Consider the following 24,102-nt stretch of genomic DNA (forward strand, 5'->3'; position numbering starts at 1 on the left):
CTTTAATATGTGCCAATCAGTGTTTAATTCAATTTAAAATTGTTCACTGTTACTATTTAACAAAGGAGAGACTATCCAAAATATTTCCTAACATAGACAATTATTGCGATAGGTGTAAAACTGAAGTAGCCACTTTTTCACATATGTTAAGGTCATGTTCTTCATCAAAATCTTTATTTTCTACAATTTCTAAAGCTCTGAAAATTAATTTACAACCTAATGTACAAACCTTTGATTTCTGTCTATACATGCAGTCTCCTCCACCTCACTATCTGCTCTAACACTCTGGTTCCCCTCCCACTGCAAATCTAGTTTAAACTCTCCCGGCCCACTCCCCCCACCCCGAAGCACTAGCAAATCTACCCGCAAGGATGTTAGTTCCCCTCCAGTTCAGGGGCAAACCGTCCCGTCGGAACAGGCCCCACCTTCCCGGGAACAAAGCCCAATTGTCCAGAAACATGAAGTCCTCCCCCCTGCACCATCTCCTTAGCCACGTATTTAACTGCACTCTCCGCACATTTATATTTACAGGGACTTTACTCCTGACGCCGGTCCGGGACCCGACACGTTTACAGACCCGGAGCGGAACCGGAGCAGATTCTCAGCCACTGGTTGACATTCCCAGTCCGGAAGAAAGGATAAAGTTTCTCCGTGAATTTATTCCCAGTGAAGGTGTGGAGGTGGGACTTGGTCTCCGCGTTGTAAAATGAAACTGTCCCGGACTCGTAACTGAGATAAACTCCCACCCTCCCGGGGATGGGACCGGCAGGGAGACGGGACTCGGGGGAGGGGAGATCACGGGACACGTCATAATCCCGATATAACACGTCATCAACCCGCCTGATGACCCAGAATCCGGTCTCCGGACTCAGACTGACCCGTCCCTTCCTCTCCCCAGACTCTGCGGCGACTCCCAGACACCAGCTCCGATTCCCTGTCACCTCCACCTCCCAGTAATGTCTCCCCGATGTGAATCCCTCCGATCCCAGCACACAAGACCAGTTTGTGAATATCTTCCGGGTGTAAAGGACATTCCTCTGGGTCCAAGTCCATCTCACACTCTTCCGATCCTCAGACACCTCGAGCCGCGGATTCGCCGTTTCCACATCCAAGGTGACAGACACTGGGGGGAGAAGCAGAGAATTATTGAGTCCCCGGGGATCGGGGTGGGGGAGACTCGGTCAGCGCGGCCCCGGGGATCGGGGGGAGACTCGAGCAGCGCGGCCCCGGGGATCGAGGGGGAGTCTCGAGCAGCACGGCCCCGGGGATCGGGGTGGGGGGAGACTAGGGCAGAGCGGCCCCGGAGATGGGGGGGGGGGAGACTAGGGCAGCGCGGCACCGGGGATCGGGGGGGGGGGCGAGACTAGGGCAGAGCGGCCCCGGGGATCGGTGGGGGGGGGGGAGACTAGGGCAGCGCGGCCCCGGGGATCGGGGGGGAGACTCGGGCAGCGCGGCCCCGGGAATCGGGGGTGGGGGGAGACTCGGGCAGCGCGGCCCCGGGGATCGGTGTGGGGGGAGACTCGGGCAGCGCGGCCCCGGGGATCGGGGAGGGGGAGACTCGGGCAGCGCGGCCCCGGGGATCGGGGTGGGGGGGAGACTCGGGCAGCGCGGCCCCGGGGATCGGGGTGGGGGGGGACTCGGGGAGCGCGGCCCCGGGGATCGGTGTGGGGGGAGACTCGGGCAGCGCGGCCCCGGGGATCGGGGAGGGGGAGACTCGGGCAGCGCGGCCCCGGGGATCGGGGTGGGGGGAGACTCGGGCAGCGCGGCCCCGGGGATCGGGGTGGGGGGGGACTCGGGGAGCGCGGCCCCGGGGATCGGGGTGGGGGGAGACACGGGCGTCGCGGCCCCGGGGATCGGGGGGTTTTCCGCTGGACGGAGAGCAGAGAGACCCCTGACCCTTGACTCCTCAGACAGGGGAAACATCCTCCCTCACTCCTGCCAGTTGACCCCTGAAAGAATTTTGTGTTTCCATGAGATCACCTCTCATTCTCCGAAACTGGGAACAGAGAATGTAGAGCAGTACAGCACAGGAACAGGCCTGTCATACAATGTTCACATTCATTTGTGAGTGTGATTGAGACAGTAAATGAGGTGATAATGGGAACCAGTAGGAGAGAGATGAATGGCAGATTGAACCAGGAGGGGGAGGGGTGAAAAGCCCGTGGGTGAACTGTGTGTGTAGACGTAATGAGAAGCTGGAGGGGGCAAAGATGGCAGATGAGGAATACTTTGTCCCCTTTCCCACAACCCCGTCCCCCGCAGCCCCTCATTAGGACAGGGGATGAATTTGCAGGGACCCTGAAGCAACACAGGTCCTGATGAAGTGTTTCAGTCTAAATAGTGGACTGTTTACTCTTTTCCATTGAAACTTCCCGGCCTGCTGTTCCCCCAACAATTTGTGTGTGTTACTTTAATTTTCAAATAGGTTACAGAAAGAAAAAAACCCTTCCCCTCCCCCCAACATCCCGATAGAAAAAAAGAAGAAAAAATAAAGAAAGAAAGAAAGAATGCCTGGATATCGGAAGATCCCCACATGCTCCATGGAGTTCATAATAGCTTTAATATGTATATTTATTTCTTTCCCCAGATAACCAATAATTTTATCTTCGGAGCACCTATATATTTATTCCTATTTTTTGTAAATAAGGGCGCCAAATTTTCAGAAATATTTCATATTTATCTCTTAAATTATAAGTAATTTTTTCAAGTGGAATGCAGCAATAAATTCCATTCTTCCGACGATCTATAGTTAAGTATGAATCCGATTTCCAAGTAACTGCAATAGCCTTTTTGGCTACTGCAAATGCAATTTTTATGAATTTTTATCCCTTCAATATCGCCTAGTAAAAAAAATATTGGATTGTGTGGAAGTTATATCCCAATAATTTGTTCCAGTAAAACTCTTAAATTTGTCCAAAAATGTTGAACTTTAGAACAAGACCAAGCAGAGTGTAAAAAATTACCAATTTCTTGATTACATCGAACACATTGATCAGATAAATTTGAGTTTAATCTATTTTTTTTTGTGGTGTAATATATATTTGATGTAAAAAGTTATATTGTACTAATCTTAGTCGAACATTTATTGTATTTGTCATACTGTCAAGACATAATCTTGACCAACTTGTTTCATCAATTTTAATATTCAAATCAGTTTCCCATTTTTGTCTTGACTTATGAATTCCTTGTTTAATTGCCTGTTTTTGAATCAAATTATACATACCAGAAATATGTTCTTAAATTTTTCCTTTATGAAATAAAGTTACTATTTCATTAGGTTTCAGCAATAACATTGTTTGACCCAGTTTACCTCTTAAATAAGTCCTTAATTGGAAATAACAGAAAAGAGTGTTATTTGTTATTTTATAATTATTCTTTAATTGGTCAAATGACATTAATATACCTCCTTCAAAACAGTCTCCTATATATCTAATCCCTTTGTGAAACCAGTTATATAAAAGTTGATTATCCATTGTAAAAGGGATAAGTTTATTTTGAATTAAAGGTCTCTTTGCTAATAAAGATTTCTTTATCTCATCATCAACATTTATCTTATTCCATAAATCAATCAAATGGTTTAGTATAGGAGATTCTTTCTTTTCCCGTATCCATTTAGATTCCCATTTATATATAAAATCTTCTGGTATATTTTCTCCTATTTTGTCTAATTCTATTCTAATCCATGCTGGTTTATCTTCATCAAGAAAAGATGCAATAAATCTAAGTTGATTTGCTTTGTAATAATTCTTAAAATTTGGTAATTGTAACCCTCCTAGGTCAAATTTCCATGTCAATTTTTCCAACGATATTCTTGACATCTTACCTTTCCAAAGGAATTTCCTCATACATTGATTTAACTCTTGAAAAAAATTCTGTGATAATTGTATTGGTAATGTTTGGAATAAATATTGTAATCTAGGGAATATATTCATTTTTACAGCATTGACTCTACCTACTAATGTTATTGGTAACATTTATCAAGATCCTCTTGAATTTTTTTCAATAATGGCAAATAATTTAATTTATATAAATTCTTTATATCATTATCAACTCTTATACCTAAATACTTTATACCATTTATTGGCCATCTAAATAGAGTTATTAATCTACATTGACTATAATCTATCGTAAGTGGTAGAAATTCACTTTTATTCCAATTTATTTTGTATCCTGATATTTTCCCATATTTTTCCAATCTAGAAGATAATTTACGCAACGAATGTAATGGGTTAGTTAGATAAATCAGAACATCATCAGCAAATAAGCTAATCTTATATTCCTCCAGATTAACTCTGAAACCCATAATATTTGAGTCAGTTCTAATTAATTCAGCTAATGGTTCTATCGCCAACACAAGTAAAGCAGGTGATAATGGACAACCTTGTCTAGTTGACCTTGTTAACTGAAATTATGTTGAAATTTGGCCATTTGTCACCACTTTAGCTTTGGGGTTAGTATTGAAGGTTTTAATCCATTTTATAAAAGATACTCCTAATCCATATTTTTCCAATACCTTAGATACAAAATCCCATTCCAATCTATCAAATGCTTTTTCTGCATCCAAAGAAACTGCTACACTCATTTCTTCCCTCTTTTGTGCCAAATGAATTATGCTAAGTAACCGAGTTACATTATCTGCCGATTGTCTATTTTTAATAAATCCTGTTTGGTCCATGTGTATTAATTTTGGTAAGTATTTAGATAATCTGTTAGATAAAATCTTTGCTATTATTTTATAATCCGTGATCAACAAAGAAATAGGTCTATATGATGTTGGTTTTAAAAGATCTCTGTCTTTTTTTGGCACTACAATTAAAATAGCTGTCGAAAAAGATTCTGGAAGTTTATGCGTTCTTTCCGCTTGGTGTATTAGCTCCATAAAAGGAGGAATTAATAAATCTTTAAACTTTCTGTAAAATTCAGGCGGAAAACCATCTTCTCCTGGAGATTTATTACTCTGAAGTGATCCTAGAGCTTCTTCGACCTCTTTTAATGTAAAAGGCACATCTAATCCCTTCTGTTCTTCCAAATTCAATTTTGGGAGAGTTATTTGTGATAAAAACCTTTCTATCTCAACAATATCATTCTGTGATGCTGATTGATACAATTCAGAATAAAAAAAATTAAAAGTTTATAAAGGTTTATAAATAATTTTATTTACACTCGTTCTAATTGCATTTATCGTTTTGGAAGCCTGGTCTGTTTTTAACTGACAAGCAAGAATCTTGTGTGATCTTTCACCTAGTTCATAATATCTCTGTTTAGTTCTCGTAATTGCTTTTTTCTGTTCGGTATGTCTGAAGTGTACTATATTGTAGTTTCTTATTAACAAGTTGTCTTTGTTTTTCTTCTGTCATATATCTCTGAGATTCTTTTTCTAATTTTGTAATCTCTTTTTCCAATTGATCTATTTCTACCATATATTCCTTCTTAATTTTAGAAGTATAACTTATTATCTGGCCTCTCAAATATGCCTTCATCGCTTCCCATAATATAAATTTATCATCAACTGAATGTGAGTTTGTATCTAAAAAACTTGAATCTGTTTTTTTCATAAAATCACAAAAATCTTGATGTTTTAATAATATTGAATTAAATCTCCATCTGTAAATCGATTCCTCCTTATCCATCATTATCATTGTCATTATCAAGAGGGAATGATCTGACAATATTCTTGCTTTATATTCCATATTTTTCACTCTGTCTTGAATATTCGCTGATATTAAGAAAAAATCTATCCTTGAATAAGTTTTATGTCTATTTGAATAAAATGAATAATCTCTTTCTTTTGGGTTAATTCTTCTCCATTTATCAATCAAATTTAAATCTTTCATCAATAATAAAGTTAATTTTACTACTTTTGGTTTTGTAACAACCTTTGTTGACCTATCTAAAACTGGGTCTGGACAAAAGTTGAATTCTCCACCTATTAATATTTTATCATGTGTGTCAGCCAAATTCAAAAAAGCCTCCTGTATAAATTTTACATCGTTTTCATTTGGTGCATAAATATTCATAAGAGTCCATAGTTCTGAAAATATTTAACAATGTATAATTCCATATCTTCTCGCAGAATCAATTAATACATTTTGTATTTTAATTGGTAAAGTTTTGTTGACCAAAATTGCAACTCCCCTCGCTTTTGAAGTAAATGAAGCTGCTATAACATTTCCAACCCAATCTCTCTTTAATTTCTGATGTTCTATCTCTGTTAAATGTGCTTCTTGTATAAAAGCTATATCTATTTTCATTTTCTTAATGTATGTTAAAATTCTTTTTCTTTTCATCAGTCCATTAAGCCCATTAACATTAAGACTTTAAAAAATCAGGAAATTAGTCATTATTTTTAACGTGGTTACTCCAGCCTATAATCATACATAATATTTCAACTCTCATAGTACATTGGGGAATTATTTTAAAATTCTCCATGTTGCTATGTGTCTCCCCTCCGATCATCCAGGCAAAGAAAGAAAGATAAAAGAAAAATAAAACCCCTGGTAATTTTGTGAATAAAAAAAACACAACATTACCCCCCTCCGATGTGCGGGTCATGGCAAACGCCATGATTACACACGTGAATCCCGTAGCGATCGATCCGAAGTTCCCCCAGCTCCCCCGTAACATGAAAAAAGTATATATAAGAAAAAATATCACTACTCTCGATTAATATTTCTCAAATTTTAACCTGTATCATATAATTAAAAGTATATTTAAATATTCTTCTGTCCTTAATGTCCATCAACTTACTTCAGTGTCCCTGTCTTCATCTTTAATCTGTTTCACTTTTAAATCTTTACTGTGACTAGCGAATATTTGGGAGTTCTTGTGCAAACTCCTCTGCACCCCGATGATCAGTAAAAATCTTCTTTTTCCGTCATCCAAAAAAATTATCAGTGTTGCTGGGTGGCGCAATAGAAATTTATAACCCTTTTCCCATAAAACATTTTTCACTGGCTTAAATTTCTTCTTTCTCTTCAAAAGGTCATAACTTATATCAGGATAGAAAAGAACTGCTTTCCCTTCTATCATCAATGGCTCATTTTTCTTTCTGGGCATATTGGGCAGCCGCCTTCAGGATCTTTTCTTTATCTTGATATCTTAAGCATTTTATCAAGATTGGTCGTGGGTTTTGATCTTAAAGCTCTGTGGACCCTTTCGATTTCAATCAACTGGGTTCCCTCTTCCATTTCCAAATTTTCCGGGATCCATTTTTCAAAACATTTTATTGGATCCTCTCCCTCTATCCCTTCTTTTAAGACCAACAATTTTAATATTATTTCCTCTACTAAAATTTTCAAGCACGTCTATTTTTTCCAACCGTCGTTTTCTTTCTGATGTCCAGGCAAGAGTATTATCCTCCATTTTCTTCACATTCTCAATAGTGTCTCCCGTTATTTCTTCCAGGTTTTTAACTTTCTTGTCCATTTTCTCCTGTTTTTTTCACCATTTTATCAAACATAGCCTTCATATTTTTAATATCTTCTTGTATTATTTTTAATATTTTAATTTCTTTTAATTCATGCATTATTTGCACCAAAGAGGGAACTCTTATGTGTCCAGAATATCTCCCACCTCCAATCTCTTCCTTTTGTTCTTCTTTTACATGTTCATCTTCATCTACATAGCACCATCCAGAGACAGAGAAGCAGTTTCAGTGACAGGTTACTATCGATGCAATGCTCCTCAGACAGGATGAAGAGGTCAATACTCCCCAATGCCATTAGGCTTTACAATTCTACCGCCAGGACTTAAGAACTTTTTAAAAGCTATTATTAATGCTTTTTGAGACGGTGATTTAGATGCATATCATATTTTTTTACTGAGTTAAGTATTGTATGTAATTAGTTTTGCTACAACAAGTGTATGGGACATTGGAAAAAAAGTTGAATTTCCCCATGGGGATGAATAAAGTATCTATCTATCTATCTATCTATCTATCTGTATGTTCCAGAGAAACCGAATCCACCACGGCTTCATTGTCACTTCCGCTTCCAATCGTAGCTGGGATTTGTAGTTCATTGTGCTCATGTTTGCGCATGCCCTTTCCTGCGCGCACGCGTAGTTCCTGTTCCTTCCTGGAGACGATTGATGCTGCGGGCGATTTCTGTTCTGTATCGCCGGATTGAGATGCACTTGAGTCCGAGGCTTCTTCATGGTGGCCGGCTCAACTTGTACTATCTTCAAAGTAATAGTTTTCTTCTTTGTCCATTTAGGAGGCATATCTAAGGAAAATCCTGAGTAGTTTAGACATCGTTTTTAGGAAATATTTACTAACTTTTCTTCATTTAAACATTAATTTATTAGTTTTTTTTTACGGGAGAGCTGGATATCCGCGTCTCGATCCCACGTCATCACGTGACGTCCCCCCCCCCACAAACAATTTGTGTTTGATAATCCGCTTTAAATATACTCAATTATTTGGCCTCCACAGTTGCCTGTGGCAAATTCACTATCCTGTGGATAAAGGAATTCCTCCTCATATCTGTCCTAAATGGACATCCCTATAGTCGGAGGCTGTGCTTACCGTTCTCGACCCACCCACATCCTCCCAAAATCAACTCTCTCCAGACAGGTGTCAGCGAGTTCTGGTGAGACCCTTCATCAGGACCTGTGTAGCTTGGATTACCAGCATTTGCAGATTTTCTCCTGTTTGATTTTTAAAGCAGAAGTTAATAAGTAAACATCTTGATTAGTCAGATTCTCAAAAGTTATGGGGAGGAAGCGGGAGAATAGGTTCAAAGGGATAATAAATCAGCCATTCTTCTAAACTCCAGTGAGTACAGGCCCAGAGCCATCAAACACTCCTCATATGTTAACTCTTTCATTCCCGGAATTATTCTTGTAAATCTTCTGGACCCCCTCCAATGCCAGTACATGTTTTCCGATAGAAAGGATCCAAAACTGCTCACAATACTCCAAGTGTGTTCTGACCAATGCCTTATAAAACCTCAGCATTACATCCTTGCTCTTGTACTCTAATCCTCTTGAAATTCAAGTTTCTGGATCATTGGGACCTCTTCTGAGGCAGGCGTGACCTGTTCAAGAAGGGACGGGTTTACACTTGAATCCTGGGGGGACCAATATCCTAGCGGGGAGGTTTGCTAGGGCTACAGGGCAGACTTTAAACTAGTAAGATGGGGGAACGGAAATCAATTTGAGGAAACTATGGGAGAGGAGGTTAGTTCACCAGTAGAGCAAGTAAGTAGACAGTGTGTGAGGGAGGAAAGGCAGGTGATGGAGAAGGGATGCGCTCAGCCCGAAGATGTAGGGGAGAAGAAAGAAAAGGATAATAAATTTGAATGCATTGTTAGGGATGAAAAGAGAGGAGGAGGTGGAGAGTATCTTAAATGTATCTATTTTAATGCTAGGAGCATTGTAAGAAAGGTGGATGAGCTTAAAGCGTGGATTGATACCTGGAATTATGATGTTGTAGCTATTAGTGAAACAAGGTTGCAGGAAGGGTGTGATTGGCAACTAAAATATTCCTGGATTTAGTTGCTTCAGGTGTGATAGAGTAGGAGGGGCCAGAGGAGGAGGTGTTGCATTGCTTGTCCGAGAAAATCTTATGGCGGTGCTTTGGAAGGATAGATTAGAGAGCTCCTCTAGGGAGACTATTTGGGTGGAATTGAGGAATGGGAAAGCGTAGTAACACTGATAGGAGTGTATTATAGGCCACCTAATGGGGAGCGTGAGTTGGAAGAGCAAATGTGTAAGGAGACAGCAGATATTTGTAGTAAACACAAGGTGGTGATTTTGGGAGAATTTAATTTTCCACACATAGATTGGGAAGCTCATTCTGTAAAAGGGCTGGATGGTTTAGAGTTTGTGAAATGTGTGCAGGATAGTTTTTTGCAACAATATATAGAAGTACCGACTAGAGATGGGACAGTGTTGGATCTCCTGTTAGGGAATGCGATAGGTCAGCTGACAGATGTATGTGTTGGGGAGCACTTCGGGTCCAGTGATCACAATAGCATTAGCTTCAATATAATTATGGAGAAGGACAGGACTGGACCTAGAGTTGAGATTTTTGATTGGAGAAGGTTAACTTTGAAGAGATGCGCAGGGATTTAGAGAGAGTGGATTGGGACAAGTTGTTTTTTCGGAAGGATGTAATAGAAAAATGGAGGTCATTTAAGGGTGAAATTATGATGGTACAGAATCTTTATGTTCCTGTTAGGTTGAAAGGAAAGGTTAAAGGTTTGAAAGCGCCATGGTTTTCAAGGGATATTAGAAACTTGGTTCGGAAAAAGAGGGATGTCTACAATAGATATAGGCAGCATGGAGTAAAGGAATTGCTCGAGGAATATAAAGAATGTAAAAGGAATCTTAAGAAAGAGATTAGAAAAGCTAAAAGAAGATACGAGTTTGGCTTGGCAAATAAGGTGGAAGTAAATCCGAAAGGTTTCTACAGTTATATTAAAAGCAAGAGGATAGTGAGGGATAAATTGGTCCCTTAGAGAATCAGGGTGGTCAGCTATGTGTGGAGCCGAGGGAGGTGGGAGAGATTTTGAACGATTTCTTCTCTTCGGTATTCACTAAGGAGAAGGATATTGAATTGGGTAAGGTGTGGGAAACAAGTAAGGAAGTTATGGAACCTATGACAATTAAAGAGGTGGAAGTACTGGCGCTTTTAAGAAATTTAAAAGTGGATAAATCTCCGGGTCCTGACAGGATATTCTCCAGGACCTTGAGGGAAGTTTGTGTAGAGATAGCAGGAGCTCTGACGGAGATCTTTCAGATGTCATTAGAAACGGGGATTGTGCCGGAGGATTGGCGTATTGCTCATGTGGTTCCATTGTTTAAAAAGGGTTCTAGAAGTAAGCCTGGCAATTATAGACCTGTCAGTTTGACATCAGTAGTGGGTAAATTAATGGAAAGTATTCTTAGAGATAGTATTTATAATTATCTGGATAGACAGGATCTGATTAGGAGTAGCCAGCATGGATTTGTGCGTGGAAGGTCATGTTTGAAAAACTTTATTGAATTTTTTGAAGAAGTTACGAGGAATGTTGACGAGGGTAAGGCCGTGGATGTAGTCTATATGGACTTCAGCAAGGCCTTTGACAAAGTTCCACATGGAAGGTTAGTTAAGAAGGTTCAGTCGTTAGGTATTAATGCTGGAGTAATAAAATGGATTCAACAGTGGCTACATGGGAGATGTCAGAGAGTAGTGGTGGATAATTGTTTATCGGGATGGAGGCCGGTGACTAGCGGGGTGCCTCAGGGATCTGTTTTGGGCCCAATGTTGTTTGTAATATATATAAATGATCTGGATGATGGGGTGGTAAATTGGATTAGTAGGTATGCCGATGATACTAAGGTAGGAGGTGTTGTGGATAATGAGGTGGGTTTTCAAAGCTTGCAGGGAGATTTATGCCGGTTAGAAGAATGGGCTGAACGTTGGCAGATGGAGTTTAATGCTGAGAAGTGTGAGGTTCTACATTTTGGCCGGAATAATCCAAATAGAACATACAGGGTAAATGGTAGGGCATTGAGGAATGCAGTGGAACAGAGAGATCTAGGAATAACAGTGCATAGTTCCCTGAAGGTGGAGTCTCATGTAGATAGGGTGGTGAAGAAGGCTTTTGGAACGCTGGCCTTTATAAATCAGAGCATTGAGTACAGAAGTTGGGATGTAATGTTAAAATTGTGCAAGGCATTGGTAAGACCAAATTTGGAATATTGTGTACCGTTCTGGTCACCGAATTATAGGAAAGATATCAATAAATTAGACAGAGTGCAGAGACGATTTACGAGGATGTTACCTGGGTTTCAGCACTTAAGTTACAGAGAAAGGTTGAACAAGTTAGGTCTCTATTCATTGGAGCGTAGAAGGTTGAGGGGGGATTTGATCGAGGTATTTAAAATTTTGAGAGGGATAGATAGAGTTGACGTGAATAGGCTGTTTCCATTGAGAGTAGGGGAGATTCAAACGAGAGGACATGATTTGAGAGTTAGGGGGCAAAAGTTTAAGGGAAACACGAGGGGGTATTTCTTTACTCAGAGAGTGATAGCTGTGTGGAATGAGCTTCCTGTAGAAGTAGTAGAGGCCAGTTCAGTTGTGTCATTTAAGGTAAAATTGGATAGGTAAATGGACAGGAAAGGAGTGGTGGGTTATGGGCTGAGTGCGGGTAGGTGGGACTAGGTGAGATTAAGAGTTCGGCATGGACTAGGAGGGCCGGAATGGCCTGTTTCCGTGCTGTGATTGTTATATGGTTATAAATGGAAGCAAACATTGAGTTTGCCAATCTTACCACTGACACAAACTGCAAGTTAACCTTCAGGGAATCCTGCACAAGGACACCCATGTCCCTTTGCACCTCTGATTTTTGAATTTCGCCCTGTTTACAGAATTGCCTATGTCTTTATTCCTTCGACCAAAGTCGTACCTGCCTAAATTTGTACCTGCCAAACTCTACCTGTGCTACAAGATCCTTATTACGTATACTGGTGCATTCAAATAAGACCATAAGACAAAGCAGCAGAAGCCGGCCATTCGGCCCTTCGAATCTGCTCCGCCATTTAATCATGAGCTGATCCATTCTCCCATTTATTCCCACTCTCCCACCATCTCACCATGACCTTTGATGCCCTGGCTACTCACATACCTATCAATCTCTGTCTTAAATACACCCAATGACCTGGCCTCCACTGCCGCAAGAAATTCACAGATTCACCACCCTCTGGCTAAAAAAATTTCTTCGCATCTCCCTTCCGAATGGGCGCCCTTCAATCCTTAAGTCATGCTCTCTTGTACTAGACTCCCCCATCATGGGAAACAACTTTGCCACATCCACTCTGTACATGCCTTTTAACATTCAAAATGTTTCTGTGAGATTCCCCCTCATTCTTCTAAACTCCAAGGGGTACAGTCCAAGAGCGGTCAAATGTTCCACATATCTTAACCCTCTCATTCCCGGAATCATTCTAGTGAATCTTCTCTGAACCCTCTCCAATGTCAGAACATTATTTCTTAAATAAGGAGCCCAAAACTGCACACAGTATTCCAAGTGAGGTCTTACCAGTTCCTTATAGAGCCTCAACCTCACTTCCCTGCTCTTATACTCTATTCCTCTAGAAATGAATGCCAACATTGCATTCGCCTTCTTCACCACCGACTCAACCTGGAGGTTAACCTTAAGGGTATGGGTATCCTGCACGAGCACTCCCAAGTCCCATTGCACCTCAGAACTTTGAATTCTCTCTCCATCTAAATAATAGTCTGCCCGTTTATTTCTTCTACCAACGTGAATGACCATACACTTTTCAACATTGTATTTCATCTGCCACTTCTTTGACCATTCTCCTAATCTATCCAAGTCTCTCTGCAGACTCTCTGTTTCCTCAGCACTACCGTCCCCTCCACCTATCTTTGTATAATCAGCAAACTTAGCCACAAAGCCATCAATTCCATAATCCAAATCGTTGATGTACAACGTAAAAAGCGGCCCCAACACGGACCCCTGTGGAACACCACTGGTAACCGGCAGACAACCAGAATGGGATCCCTTTATTCCCACTCTCTGTTTCCTGTCAATCAGCCAACGCTCTATCCACATATGTAACTTTTCTGTAATTCCATGGCCTCTTAACCTGGTTACCACCTTCATGTGTGGCACCTTGTCAAAGGCCTTCCGAGATTCCAAATATACAACATCCCTGCATCCCCTTTATCTATCCTTCTTGTAATCTCCTCAAACAATCCCAACAGGTTTGTCAGGCAGGATATTCCCTTAACGAAGCCATGCTGACTTGTCCTGTCTTGTCCAGTGTCACCAAGTATTCCATAACCTCATACTTAACAACTGACTCCAATTTCTTCCCAACCACAGGGGTGATTGTTAACTGTCAATAATTTCCTTTCTGCTGTCTTCCTCCTTACTTAAAGAGTTAAGTGACATTTGCCATTTTCCAGTCCTCTGGCACCATGCCAGGGTCCAGTGATTTTTGAAAGATCATTTCAAATGCCTCTATAAATTTCTACTGCAATCTCTTTCAGAACACTAGGGTGCAGTTCATCTGGTCTGGGTGACTTATGTACCTTTAGGTCTTTCAGCTTTTGAGCACCTTCTCCCTTGTAACAGTAACTGCACTCACTTCTCTTCCCTCACACCTCTTCAACACCGGGGCACAGTGCTAGTGTCTTCCACGGTGAAGACTGGTGCAAAATATTTGGGTTCATCTGCCATCTCTTTATTCTGTGTTATTATATATCCAGCCTCATTTTCCAGCGGTCCTATATCCAGTCTCATCTCGTTTTTTTTTTTACAATACTTGAAAAACAATTTGATATTGTTTGCTAACTTGTTTTACAAAGACAGGTGTGTAAAAAGGGCCTGAAGGATCATTGGAGACCAGAGTCCACCCCAACCACAAACTGTACCAGTTGCTACCATCCGGGATATGGTACCAACAGATTAAAAGCCAGGAGCAACAGGCTCTGGGACAGCTTCTTCAACCAGGCCATCAGACTTAACTCATGCTAACACAACTGAATTTCTATGTTATGTTGACCAGCATGTTGTACATATAATTCATCATAAATTACTATAAATTGCACATTGCACATTTAGATGGAGATGTAATGTAAAGATTTTTAATCCTCATGTATATGAAGGATGTAAGTAATAAAGTCAATTCAATTCAACATCGATTTCTTGTTTATTTTTTTCCCACCCAATCATCCTTTTAGTTCCTCTCTATAGATATTTAAAAGCTTCCCAATCCTCTGTCTTCCTACTAATTTTTGTTTTGTTGTATACCCTCTCTTTGCCTTTACATTAACTTGTCTTCCCTTGTCAGCCACGGTTTTACTATTTTGCCATTTGAGTATTTATCTATTTTTGGTATACATCTATCCTTCACCTTTTCTCATTTTCCCAGAAACTGACACCATTTCTGCTCTGCTCTCATCCCTGCCAGCATCTCCTTCCAATTTGCTTTGGCCAACTCCTCTCTTCAGACCACTGTAATTTCTTTCACTTCTCTGAAATAATACAATATCAGACTTTACTTTCTCCTTATCCAGATTTCAAGTTGAACTCAGTCATGTTGTGAGCACTGCCTCCTAAGGTTTCTTTTAACTACTCACCTCTGGTTCAATACATAACACCCAATCCAGTAGAGCTGTTCCCCGAGTAGGCTCAACGACAAACTGCTCCAGAAAAACCATCACATTGCATTCAACAAACTTACTCTCTTGAAATCCTTTACCAACCTGATTTTCCCAATTGCCCTGCATGTTGAAATCTCCCATGATTATCATAACATTGTCCTTTTCATCAGCCTTTTCTATTTCCAGTTGTAATCTGTGGGCCTCATACACTGTTGGGAGGCCTGTATATGACTGGTGTCAGTGTCATTTTTACTTTTGCAGTTCCTTACCTCAACCCACAAGGATTCAAACATCTTCCAATCCTATGTCACATCTTGCTGCTGATTTACCAGCAGAGCCACACCACCCCATCGGCCTTCCTTCCTTCCTCCGATACATTGTGTAACCTTGGACATTCAGCTCCCAACTACAACCATCCTTCAGCCACGTTTCCGTGATGGCCACAACATCATACCTGACAATCGGTAATAGTGCAACAAGATCATCCACCTTATTTCTCATACTCCATGCATTGAGATATAACACTTTGTGTACTGTATCTGCTACCCTTTTTAATTCTGCATCTCTAATGCACTGATACTCACCTTGCTGGCTGTAATTTTCTCTTCGCATCTGTCCGCCCTATCTGGCAGTCTGACTGCACGCTATCTTTGCATTTTAACCATCAGTCCTATCTCTTCTCTCCAGTTCCCGACCCCCCCCCCCACCAAATTAGTTCAGACCCTCCCCAACAGCTCTATCAAACCTCTCTGTGAGAATATTGTTCTCGCTCGGGTCGAGGTGCGACCCATCCCTTTTGAGCAGGTCATTCCTCCACCAGAACAGATCCCAATGATCCAAGAACCTGAATCCCTGTCCCCAGCACCATCTTCTCAGCCATGTTTATCTGTCAAATTATCCTGTTTCTACCCTTACCAGCACGTGGCACATGCAGCAATCCAGAAATTACAACCCTGGGGGTGCTGCTTCTGAGCTTTCTACCAAGCTAGCCAGATTCTTTTCAGGACCTCTTTGCTTTTACTTCCAATGTCTTTGTCCCAAAATTTACCAAGATGTCTGGCTCTTTTCCCTCCCTCTCTAAAATGCTGCAGACACGATTCGAGGCATCCCTGACCCTGGCACCCAGGAGGCAACATACCATTCGGGTGTCCTGTTCACACCAATAGATTCTCCTGTCTGTTCTCCTGACGATTCAGTCCCCGATCACGACCACTCCCCTCTTCTGCCTCGAACAACAGTGAGAGATGCTGATCCCGAAGGGGGAAGACCTGTGTCAGTCAGAGTCTGCACTCACAGGGCACATGAAGGACTTGTGTATTTTCCAGACAATCCCGGTCACCACACTGATACCTGCTTTTATTCCCTACAATATCATCGTCAGTATTAAATTCCCAGTTCCTTTGGTAGATCCAAACTCATGTCCTGGTGTGTTAGTGCATTTGCCTGGGATTGGAACACAGTGGTTCATCTGCCAGTCCGTGTATTGGTTGTATTGTGACACTGTGCTGGCGTGTACAGGGGTCTGACATATCCAGCTACCCATGTGACAGCAATGCCTCCCAGTCGGTGGGGTTGATGTCGAATAAACTTCAGTTCCCCTTCAGCCCAGTATTACAGACAATCTTTGCATCAAATTGGAACTAAATTGAGCTTCATAAACAAGGAGAAATGAATCTTTGTAAGTTTTACCTCGATTAATAGCATCAAGCGTTTCTCTCAGCACTGTGTTCAACAAATAGAGGTGATCGAATTTTTCAACTGGTAGGGTCTCATCTGTCACTGCCAATTCCTGGACATCGTCATTAATCCTGTAAGTATTAAACTGCTGGTTATAAATTGATATTCTGAACTATTTTACAGGGTTTCAGTAAAGAGCCTGTCCTACCTTCTGTTCCGACGAGCTTCCTCCTGAAATAAATAAAACACAAATCTGATTACACTTGGACTTACTGTCCACATCCTGAATTTCATCCAAATCATTACAAGGTGTTGAAAATTCCCACTCCCGCAATCACTCACACACACGGACAATACAGAACCACGGGGTAAATGACAGTGAAAGTTTCTGAATGTCAGACCATTACTGAGAGGATGAAACTTACAGGGAAGACAGGACAGGCTGTGCATTTTCATCTGGATATGACGTCAGTGTGATAGGATGGAGGAATTTAAGATCAATGATGTATGTGATTGTGTGCGGGTGGAGGAAGTACCTCTATTTATGGGGAGACTTGTGGGAAGATGTAATTCCAGATGGATTTTTAACAAATTCCACAAGAAATTTAGTGAGGAGGATGTGGAACTCAGTGCCACAGGAGTGGCTGAAATGGAACAGCAGAGATTGAATGTAATGGGGAGGCTGGATAAACACATGAGGGACCAGAGATTTCGGGGCACTGTTGCTGGCTGTGGTGAGTAGGTGGCAGGAGGATTGTGAAGCAGGGAAACTGATAGAAGATGGACCTAATGGCCTGTTTATGATAGAGAATGGGATATAATCCCATGCGAAATATATCCAAAAAATAAAGAGGCAGTGAAAATTTCCGTAATCTGATGGAAACCAGACATGGAAGATAAGTCTGATGTGTGGGTCACATTCTTTGTTCTCACTGATTGACAGAGAGGCCCTCACACCCACTCACAGCCTGTGACTGGAACTGGGTGTTAATGGGAGTTTTAGAGGATATTTAATGCGGTAATTAAGGAAACAGTCAGCAGCTCTGTGTTATGATCAGAGTAAATAATTTCAGAGAGATTTGCATTCTGTCCTGGGATGTACAGAAGTTGTGGAAGCCCAGTTTTGGGACAATAGACAATAGGTGCAGGAGTAGGCCATTCGGCCCTTCTAGCCAGCACTGCCATTCACTGTGATCATGGCTGATCATACACAATCAGTACCCCGTACCTGCCCTCTCCCCATATCCTTTGACCCCGCTATCTATAAGAGCTCTATCTAACTCTCTCTTGATAGCATCCAGAGACTTGGCCTCCACTGCCTTCTGGGGCAGAGCATTCCACATATTTACCACTCTCTGGGTGAAAAAGCTTTTCCGCATCACTGTCCTGAATGGCCTACCCCTTATTCGTAAACTGTGGCCTCTAGTTCTGGACTCACCCATCAGCGGGAACATGTTTCCTGCCTCCAGCGTGTCCAATCCCTTAATAATCTTATTATTATGGGACAACAACAACCCTGAATAGATGCAACAATTGTCTGGTGAGAAACAGTTTACTGCCACTTGTAAATGCTGTGTGTAGGAGCAACGCATCTGTTTTCTGTCTGCATTGTATTCTGTGTTACGTGTTTATTATGGTAACTCGTCACGTGATTGGGGACGTGGTAAAAGCGAAGGGAAAAAGTTACGTATCTGTACTTTGTTCTGGGCAGTTTTGAGCTGGGGACGGACGGATGTCATTCTGTTCTTGACTGCTGTGTTGCAGCTTACTTTACAATGAATTACCCTGAAGTTTCATCGGTCCAAGATTGTATTTTGCTAATGAAGGACTGAAAGCGTATCTTGGACATTTTGAAATGTCATTATTGGAGTGATGGGATGGCGCATCATGCAAATATAACAACTTGTGTGAGGTCCCCAGCAGCGGCAATTGATTTGTTAGAATTGGCCGCTGTGCTGTGTTTATTTCAAATATACCACTGTTCATTTAGTGCCCTTTGACAGAAACAATTTGAAATATAATCCCTCACCTTGAGAAACATAACACTGTCTTTTTGATCCATCTGTTCCTTTAACTTAGTGATTTCCTCCTGAATAATCCTTATATTCTCTTGAAAAGCGAGAAGATTTTTCTCCAGTGGGTTGAGAATCCTCTTCTCTTCTTCCCTGAGATCCCTGAGTAAGCTCTGCTCTTTCTCAGTGATAATCTGGCGCAGTTCAGCAAACTGGGATGTGATGTGGGACTGAAGGCTGTGTGACTGTTCCTGTCGAATGAAAGGTGAAGATTAATATACTGCATTGCTGTGCTCTGTTTCATTTTGTCGTTAAGTTCGGTCTGTTAGAGTCCATGCTACTTCTGAGAGCATTCCCGCCAACACCATTCCCTCACGTTTTCCTGAAACCTATTCTCACTTATTGACCCATAAACTCCCATCTGATTCACGCACACCCTCCCCACCTTTTCACGGTTAACGGTAATTAGCCATTCATCCGGCATGTCCTTGATATGTGTCGGAATCTCTCGTGGTCACAGGGGGAGCATGCAAACTCCACACAGACAGCAGCAGAGGTCAGGATCGAACCCAGGTCACTGGAGCTGCGATACTCGGCTATTCTGCATTAAATGGAGCAAAATTCGACAGTAATATCTGAAATTCCGCTCAGGAAGCCTCACCTGAACTCCGGAAATCTTCTCTTTCAGTTGTTGCTCCTTTTCCTGGAAGTCTGATTTCTTTTTTGTGAGAGAGTCTAAGGAAGATTTTAGCTGATCCTGGAAGTCAGAGAGTGAAGGAAATAGAAACAAAGATGCATCAAAAGAAACAGGTGATCAAACCCGATTATCACACAAAATGCCGGAGGAACTCAGTGAGTCAGGCAGCATCTATTCAGGGGAAATAAACAGTCGGTGTTTCGGGATGAGACCCTTCATTAGGACTGGGAAGGAATGGGACAGAAGCCAGAATAAAAAGGTTGGGGACGAGAACCAGCTGACAGGTGACGGGTGAGACAACGTGAGGGGGAACGTCGGGGAGGGTGATGACGTGAGGAGCTGAGAGGGGACAGGTGGAAGAGGTAATGAGCTGGAGAAGAAGGAATCTAATTCGAGAGGACAGTCGACCATGGAAGAAACGGGGGGAACTGGGCTGTTTGCGGCCGTGAATGGTGACAAGGGAGGAGGTTAGGAGTCAGGTGTAGCACTTGTCCCGCTTGCAGTTGTCAGTGCCAGGAGGGAGATCAGTGGGGAGGAGCGAGTGGATCAGGGCGATACAGTACGGGGAGCGCGATCCGTATAGAGAGCGGAGACTTGCGGGGTGAGGAGGTGGGCTGTGGGACGGAGAGATGCTAGAATCCCGTTGGAGAAGGTGGAAGTTGCAGATAATCATGTGTTAGTTATAGAGGCTCGTGTGATGATATGTTGGACAAAAGAAATGTGTTAAGTATTTAATTAACGTTAGTTTTATCTTGTAGAGATTAACAGCTTCTTTAATCGGCTTGAAGCGGTGCTCTCTGTGTTCCTCCGCCACTGCACAGATCACACAGATCAGTGTCTTGTCCGTTTCACAAAACAGCTTCAGTTCTTCCTCATGTTCCTCGCAGTGACGTTTACTTTCCTTCCCCTTTGGATTCAGATTTATATTTTGAGCTTCTTCAGCCAGATTTGCTAAGGCCCGATTCACCCTGAGGGTGCGGTCAGCAAATACCTCTCTGCATTCCGGGCAGGAGTTTCTCTCCTCCCTTTCCCAACACCGTGTGATACAAGAGCGACAGAAGTTGTGTCCGCACTCCAGTATAACCGGATCGGTGAAGAAATCCAGGCAGACGGGACAAATTACCTCATCGCTCAAACTCTCGGCCGGTCCTTTCGAAGCCATGTTAAATCCCAGCACTTCCTGATTCAGAATGCTTTCACTTTCCGGGAGCTGCTGATCCCCTGCAGTACCGCGATTGTCCACTACGCGCGCTGCAGACTCGGGGAATCAAACAACACACACACAATGCTGGTGGAACACAGCAGGCCAGGCAGGGAGAAGCACTGTCGATGTTTCGGGCCGAGCTCCTTCATCAGGACAGCTGGTGTGGTATACTGCGTCCGGTGCTCCCGTTGTGGCCTTTTATATATTGGTGAGACCCGACGCAGACTGGGAGACCGTTTCGCTGAACACCTACGCTCTGTCCGCCAGAGAAAGCAGGATCTCCCAGTGGCCACACATTTTAATTCCACGTCCCATTCCCATTCTGATATGTCTATCCATGGACTCCTCTACCGTCAAGATGAAGCTGTCAGGTTGGAGGAACAACACCTGGGTAGCCTCCAACCTGATGGCATGAACATTGACTTCTCTCACTTCCGTTAATGCCCCTCCTCCCCTTCTTACCCCATCCCTGACATATTTAGTTGTTTGTTTTTTTATCTCTCTCTCTCTCCCCATCACTGCCTGTTCTCCATCTCCCTCTGGTGATCCCCTCCCCCTTTCTTTCTCCCTGGGCCACCTGTCCCATGATCCTTTCCCTTCTCCAGCTCTGTATCCCTTTTGCCAATCACCTTTCCAGCTCCGGTCTTCTCCTATCATTTCACATTTTCCCCTCCCCCTCCTACTTTCAAACCTCTTACTATCTCTCCTTTCAGTTAGTCCTGACGAAGGGTCTCGGCCCGAAACATCGACAGCGCTTCTCCCTATAGATGCTGCCTGGCCTGCTGTGTTCCACCAGCATTTTGTGTGTGTTGTTTGAATTTCCAGCATCAGCAGATTTCCTCGTGTTTGCTCAGAGAATCAACATGGTTTTGCTGGATGTGTTCAGTGGAAATTCTGACCATTTCTATGTTTAGTGTGGGATCAACAACACATTAAACAGACAACAGATAAGAAAACGCGGCCATGGACTGTCTAAGCCCGGCTACGAGCGGAGGAGGGTTGGCCGTATGGCCAGCAACCCCATCTCGTAAAAACCCAGTGCGACAAAAACGTCAGCTGAATCTCCAAAGGCCTCATCCCTGCGGTCGGAAGGACCTTCCCCTGGAAGACGAGTGAAGTCCTGCGCTGAAAGGAGAAGCCATGTCCCCCCCGGGGTGGTTCACTACTACAATAACTGTGAGGCTTCCTCAGCCAACCCGGCCACTCCCTGTCCAGTGTAGAGGATCCCTGTAGTTCCAATGGTGTCCCTGTAGTCTGGAATGTGTCAGTCGGCAGCATTCCTGTACGAGAGAGATTCCCAAACATTTTTATGCACAGGACCAATACCAGTAACCGTGGTACCCAGGTTGGGATCCCCTGCTCTCCGGACATCTCGATGTGATGGCAGGCCAACAAGTTTCGAGCGTCTTTCCCCGAGTTGATGATCTTCCAGCAGCACTCGCTGTCCGTTTTCCTGCGCGACCTGGGAACAGCCCGAGGATCAGTGAGCCTTCTGTCACGCAGCTGCTGTGGCACAGGCCCTTGCATCTTTCTCCACAGATCTTCGCCATCCCACAGTCCACAAAGAGGTGAGTGACCGTCTCGACTCCACTGCAGTAATCTCGGGGCAGCGCGCTGTGGGAGTGATCTCCGGGCATGCAGCAAGGATCAGACTGGGAGGGGCCCTCTCGTCTCCACTGCAGTAATCTCGGGGCAGCGCGCTGTGTGAGTGATCTCCGGGCATGCAGCAAGGATCAGACCGGGAGGGACCCTCTCGCCGCCAGACAGGTGAGGTCTTGGTGCCTGTTGGTGAGATCTGGTGATGAGGCATTCTGCCAGATGGTCTGGACTGTCTGCTCAGGGAACCACTCCACTGTGTCCATCCAGTCCTTCTCTTGCAGTAACTGCAGGACATTCCGTGCTGACCACTGTCTGGTGTTCTTGTGGTCAAAGCTGCTGGTCTGAAAGAACTGTCACCAATTTCATGACCACAAGGTTCACATGGAGAAGCTTCCTGACTGAGACAGACACAGTCTCACAGGGTATTTACAGGGTAGGGGCAGGAATGATGTTTCTCCTGGCTGGGCAGTGGAACCGGGGATCACAGACTCAAAATCCGAGGTCACCTCAGCAGGACTGAGATGAGGAGAAATTTCCCCACCCACAGTGCAGTGAATATTTGGAGTTTTCTCCACAGATTTTCTAAATTAAACGGACATATTTAGGGGCTCGGCGATGTTGGGAACGTTGCAGGATAGTGGTGCTGAGGGCAAAGATCAGCCATGTTCTGAGTGAGGGACAGAACAGCGCAACGGGCCGAATGGCAACGTCTGTTCCTGTTTCTTATTTTCTAAATCACGAGGTTACCTTTGCGCCTTGTTCTCCCTTGGCCTTCAGCCTGTCGGATTGCACAGGGGAGCGGTGAGAGCTCCGGAGATCCATGGGCAGCCGCTGCGGTTATTTTATGTTCTTGTTCTTTATCATTATTTTTGTATTTGCATTTGCACAGATCAGCACTCTGGCTGATCTTTCACTGCCTGCTTCTGTTGTGGTTACTATTCTATACTTTTTCTAAGTATGTCCGCAGGAAAATGCTTCTCGGGGTTGTATGTGGTGACTTATCTGGACTCTGAAAATAAAATTTATTTTGAAATTTGAGTTTCGGGAAACTTGCTTTAATTCTGGGAACAAACTGTGATTGACATCTGCAGTTCCCAGCAGCAGCCCGTCCTCAGACACACTCACAGCCAATCAGCGATCACCGTTGGGAGAAGGATGCTCTCATTGGCTGAGGGGAGTCAGTGGGCGGGACGCTGAGCGCCCGGCCCAGCCGCAGTTTGCAACCGGGGCCGAGTGAGGTCGGAGACCGGGAGCTGCGCCTCGGGTTTCGGCTGCACCACCGGCGGGTCTTGAATCCTTTCGAAGGCAGAGCTGAAGAGACCGGCGGAGATTCCGTGAGATGTTTCAGCTACACGGAGGGCGCCCGGCCTTTCCCCGCCGAGGATCGGGGCCTGTTGTCTGGAGTTGTCTCCCAGACCCGTCCCTTCCTGCTGGGATACGGGAGCTGGCCCGCAGCGGCTGCCGGTGGATCTCCGGAGCTCTCACCGCTCCCCTGTGCAATCCGAATGGCTGAAAACCAAGGGAGAACAAGGCGCAAAGGTAAACTCGTGCTTTAGAAAATAAGTAACAGGAGCAGGCCTGGCCACTCGGCCCGTTGCGCCTATTCCGCCCTTTCCTCAGAGTAGTCCTTTCTTTTTAAATCTTTTTATTGATTTTAAACAAACAGAAATGAAACATGAATGCAAAGAGCTTGAGAGTACATAATTAATAGGTTAAGGTATAAATACAAATCGATGATAATAACCTCCCAAACTCATAGTAGTTAAAAAAATGGAGAAAATAAGAAACCCTCCCC

General features: G+C 43.4%; 1 protein-coding gene across 1 annotated transcript; it reads right to left on the minus strand.

Moving 5' to 3' along the window:
• Window positions 1-569: 569 nt before the first annotated feature.
• Window positions 570-23,179, minus strand: LOC140720148 (zinc-binding protein A33-like). The gene is made up of 6 exons (XM_073035033.1): window positions 23,055-23,179; window positions 19,469-19,564; window positions 18,825-19,058; window positions 17,004-17,026; window positions 16,808-16,926; window positions 570-1,123 (listed from the first exon to the last, which is right to left on the minus strand). Exons 1-6 carry the CDS (start codon window positions 23,127-23,129, stop codon window positions 570-572), a joined length of 1,101 nt encoding a protein of 366 aa, XP_072891134.1. The 5' UTR covers window positions 23,130-23,179.
• Window positions 23,180-24,102: the final 923 nt, after the last annotated feature.

The sequence above is a fragment of the Hemitrygon akajei genome, unplaced genomic scaffold (genome assembly GCF_048418815.1).
Source record: "Hemitrygon akajei unplaced genomic scaffold, sHemAka1.3 Scf000037, whole genome shotgun sequence".
NCBI lineage: Eukaryota > Metazoa > Chordata > Chondrichthyes > Myliobatiformes > Dasyatidae > Hemitrygon > Hemitrygon akajei.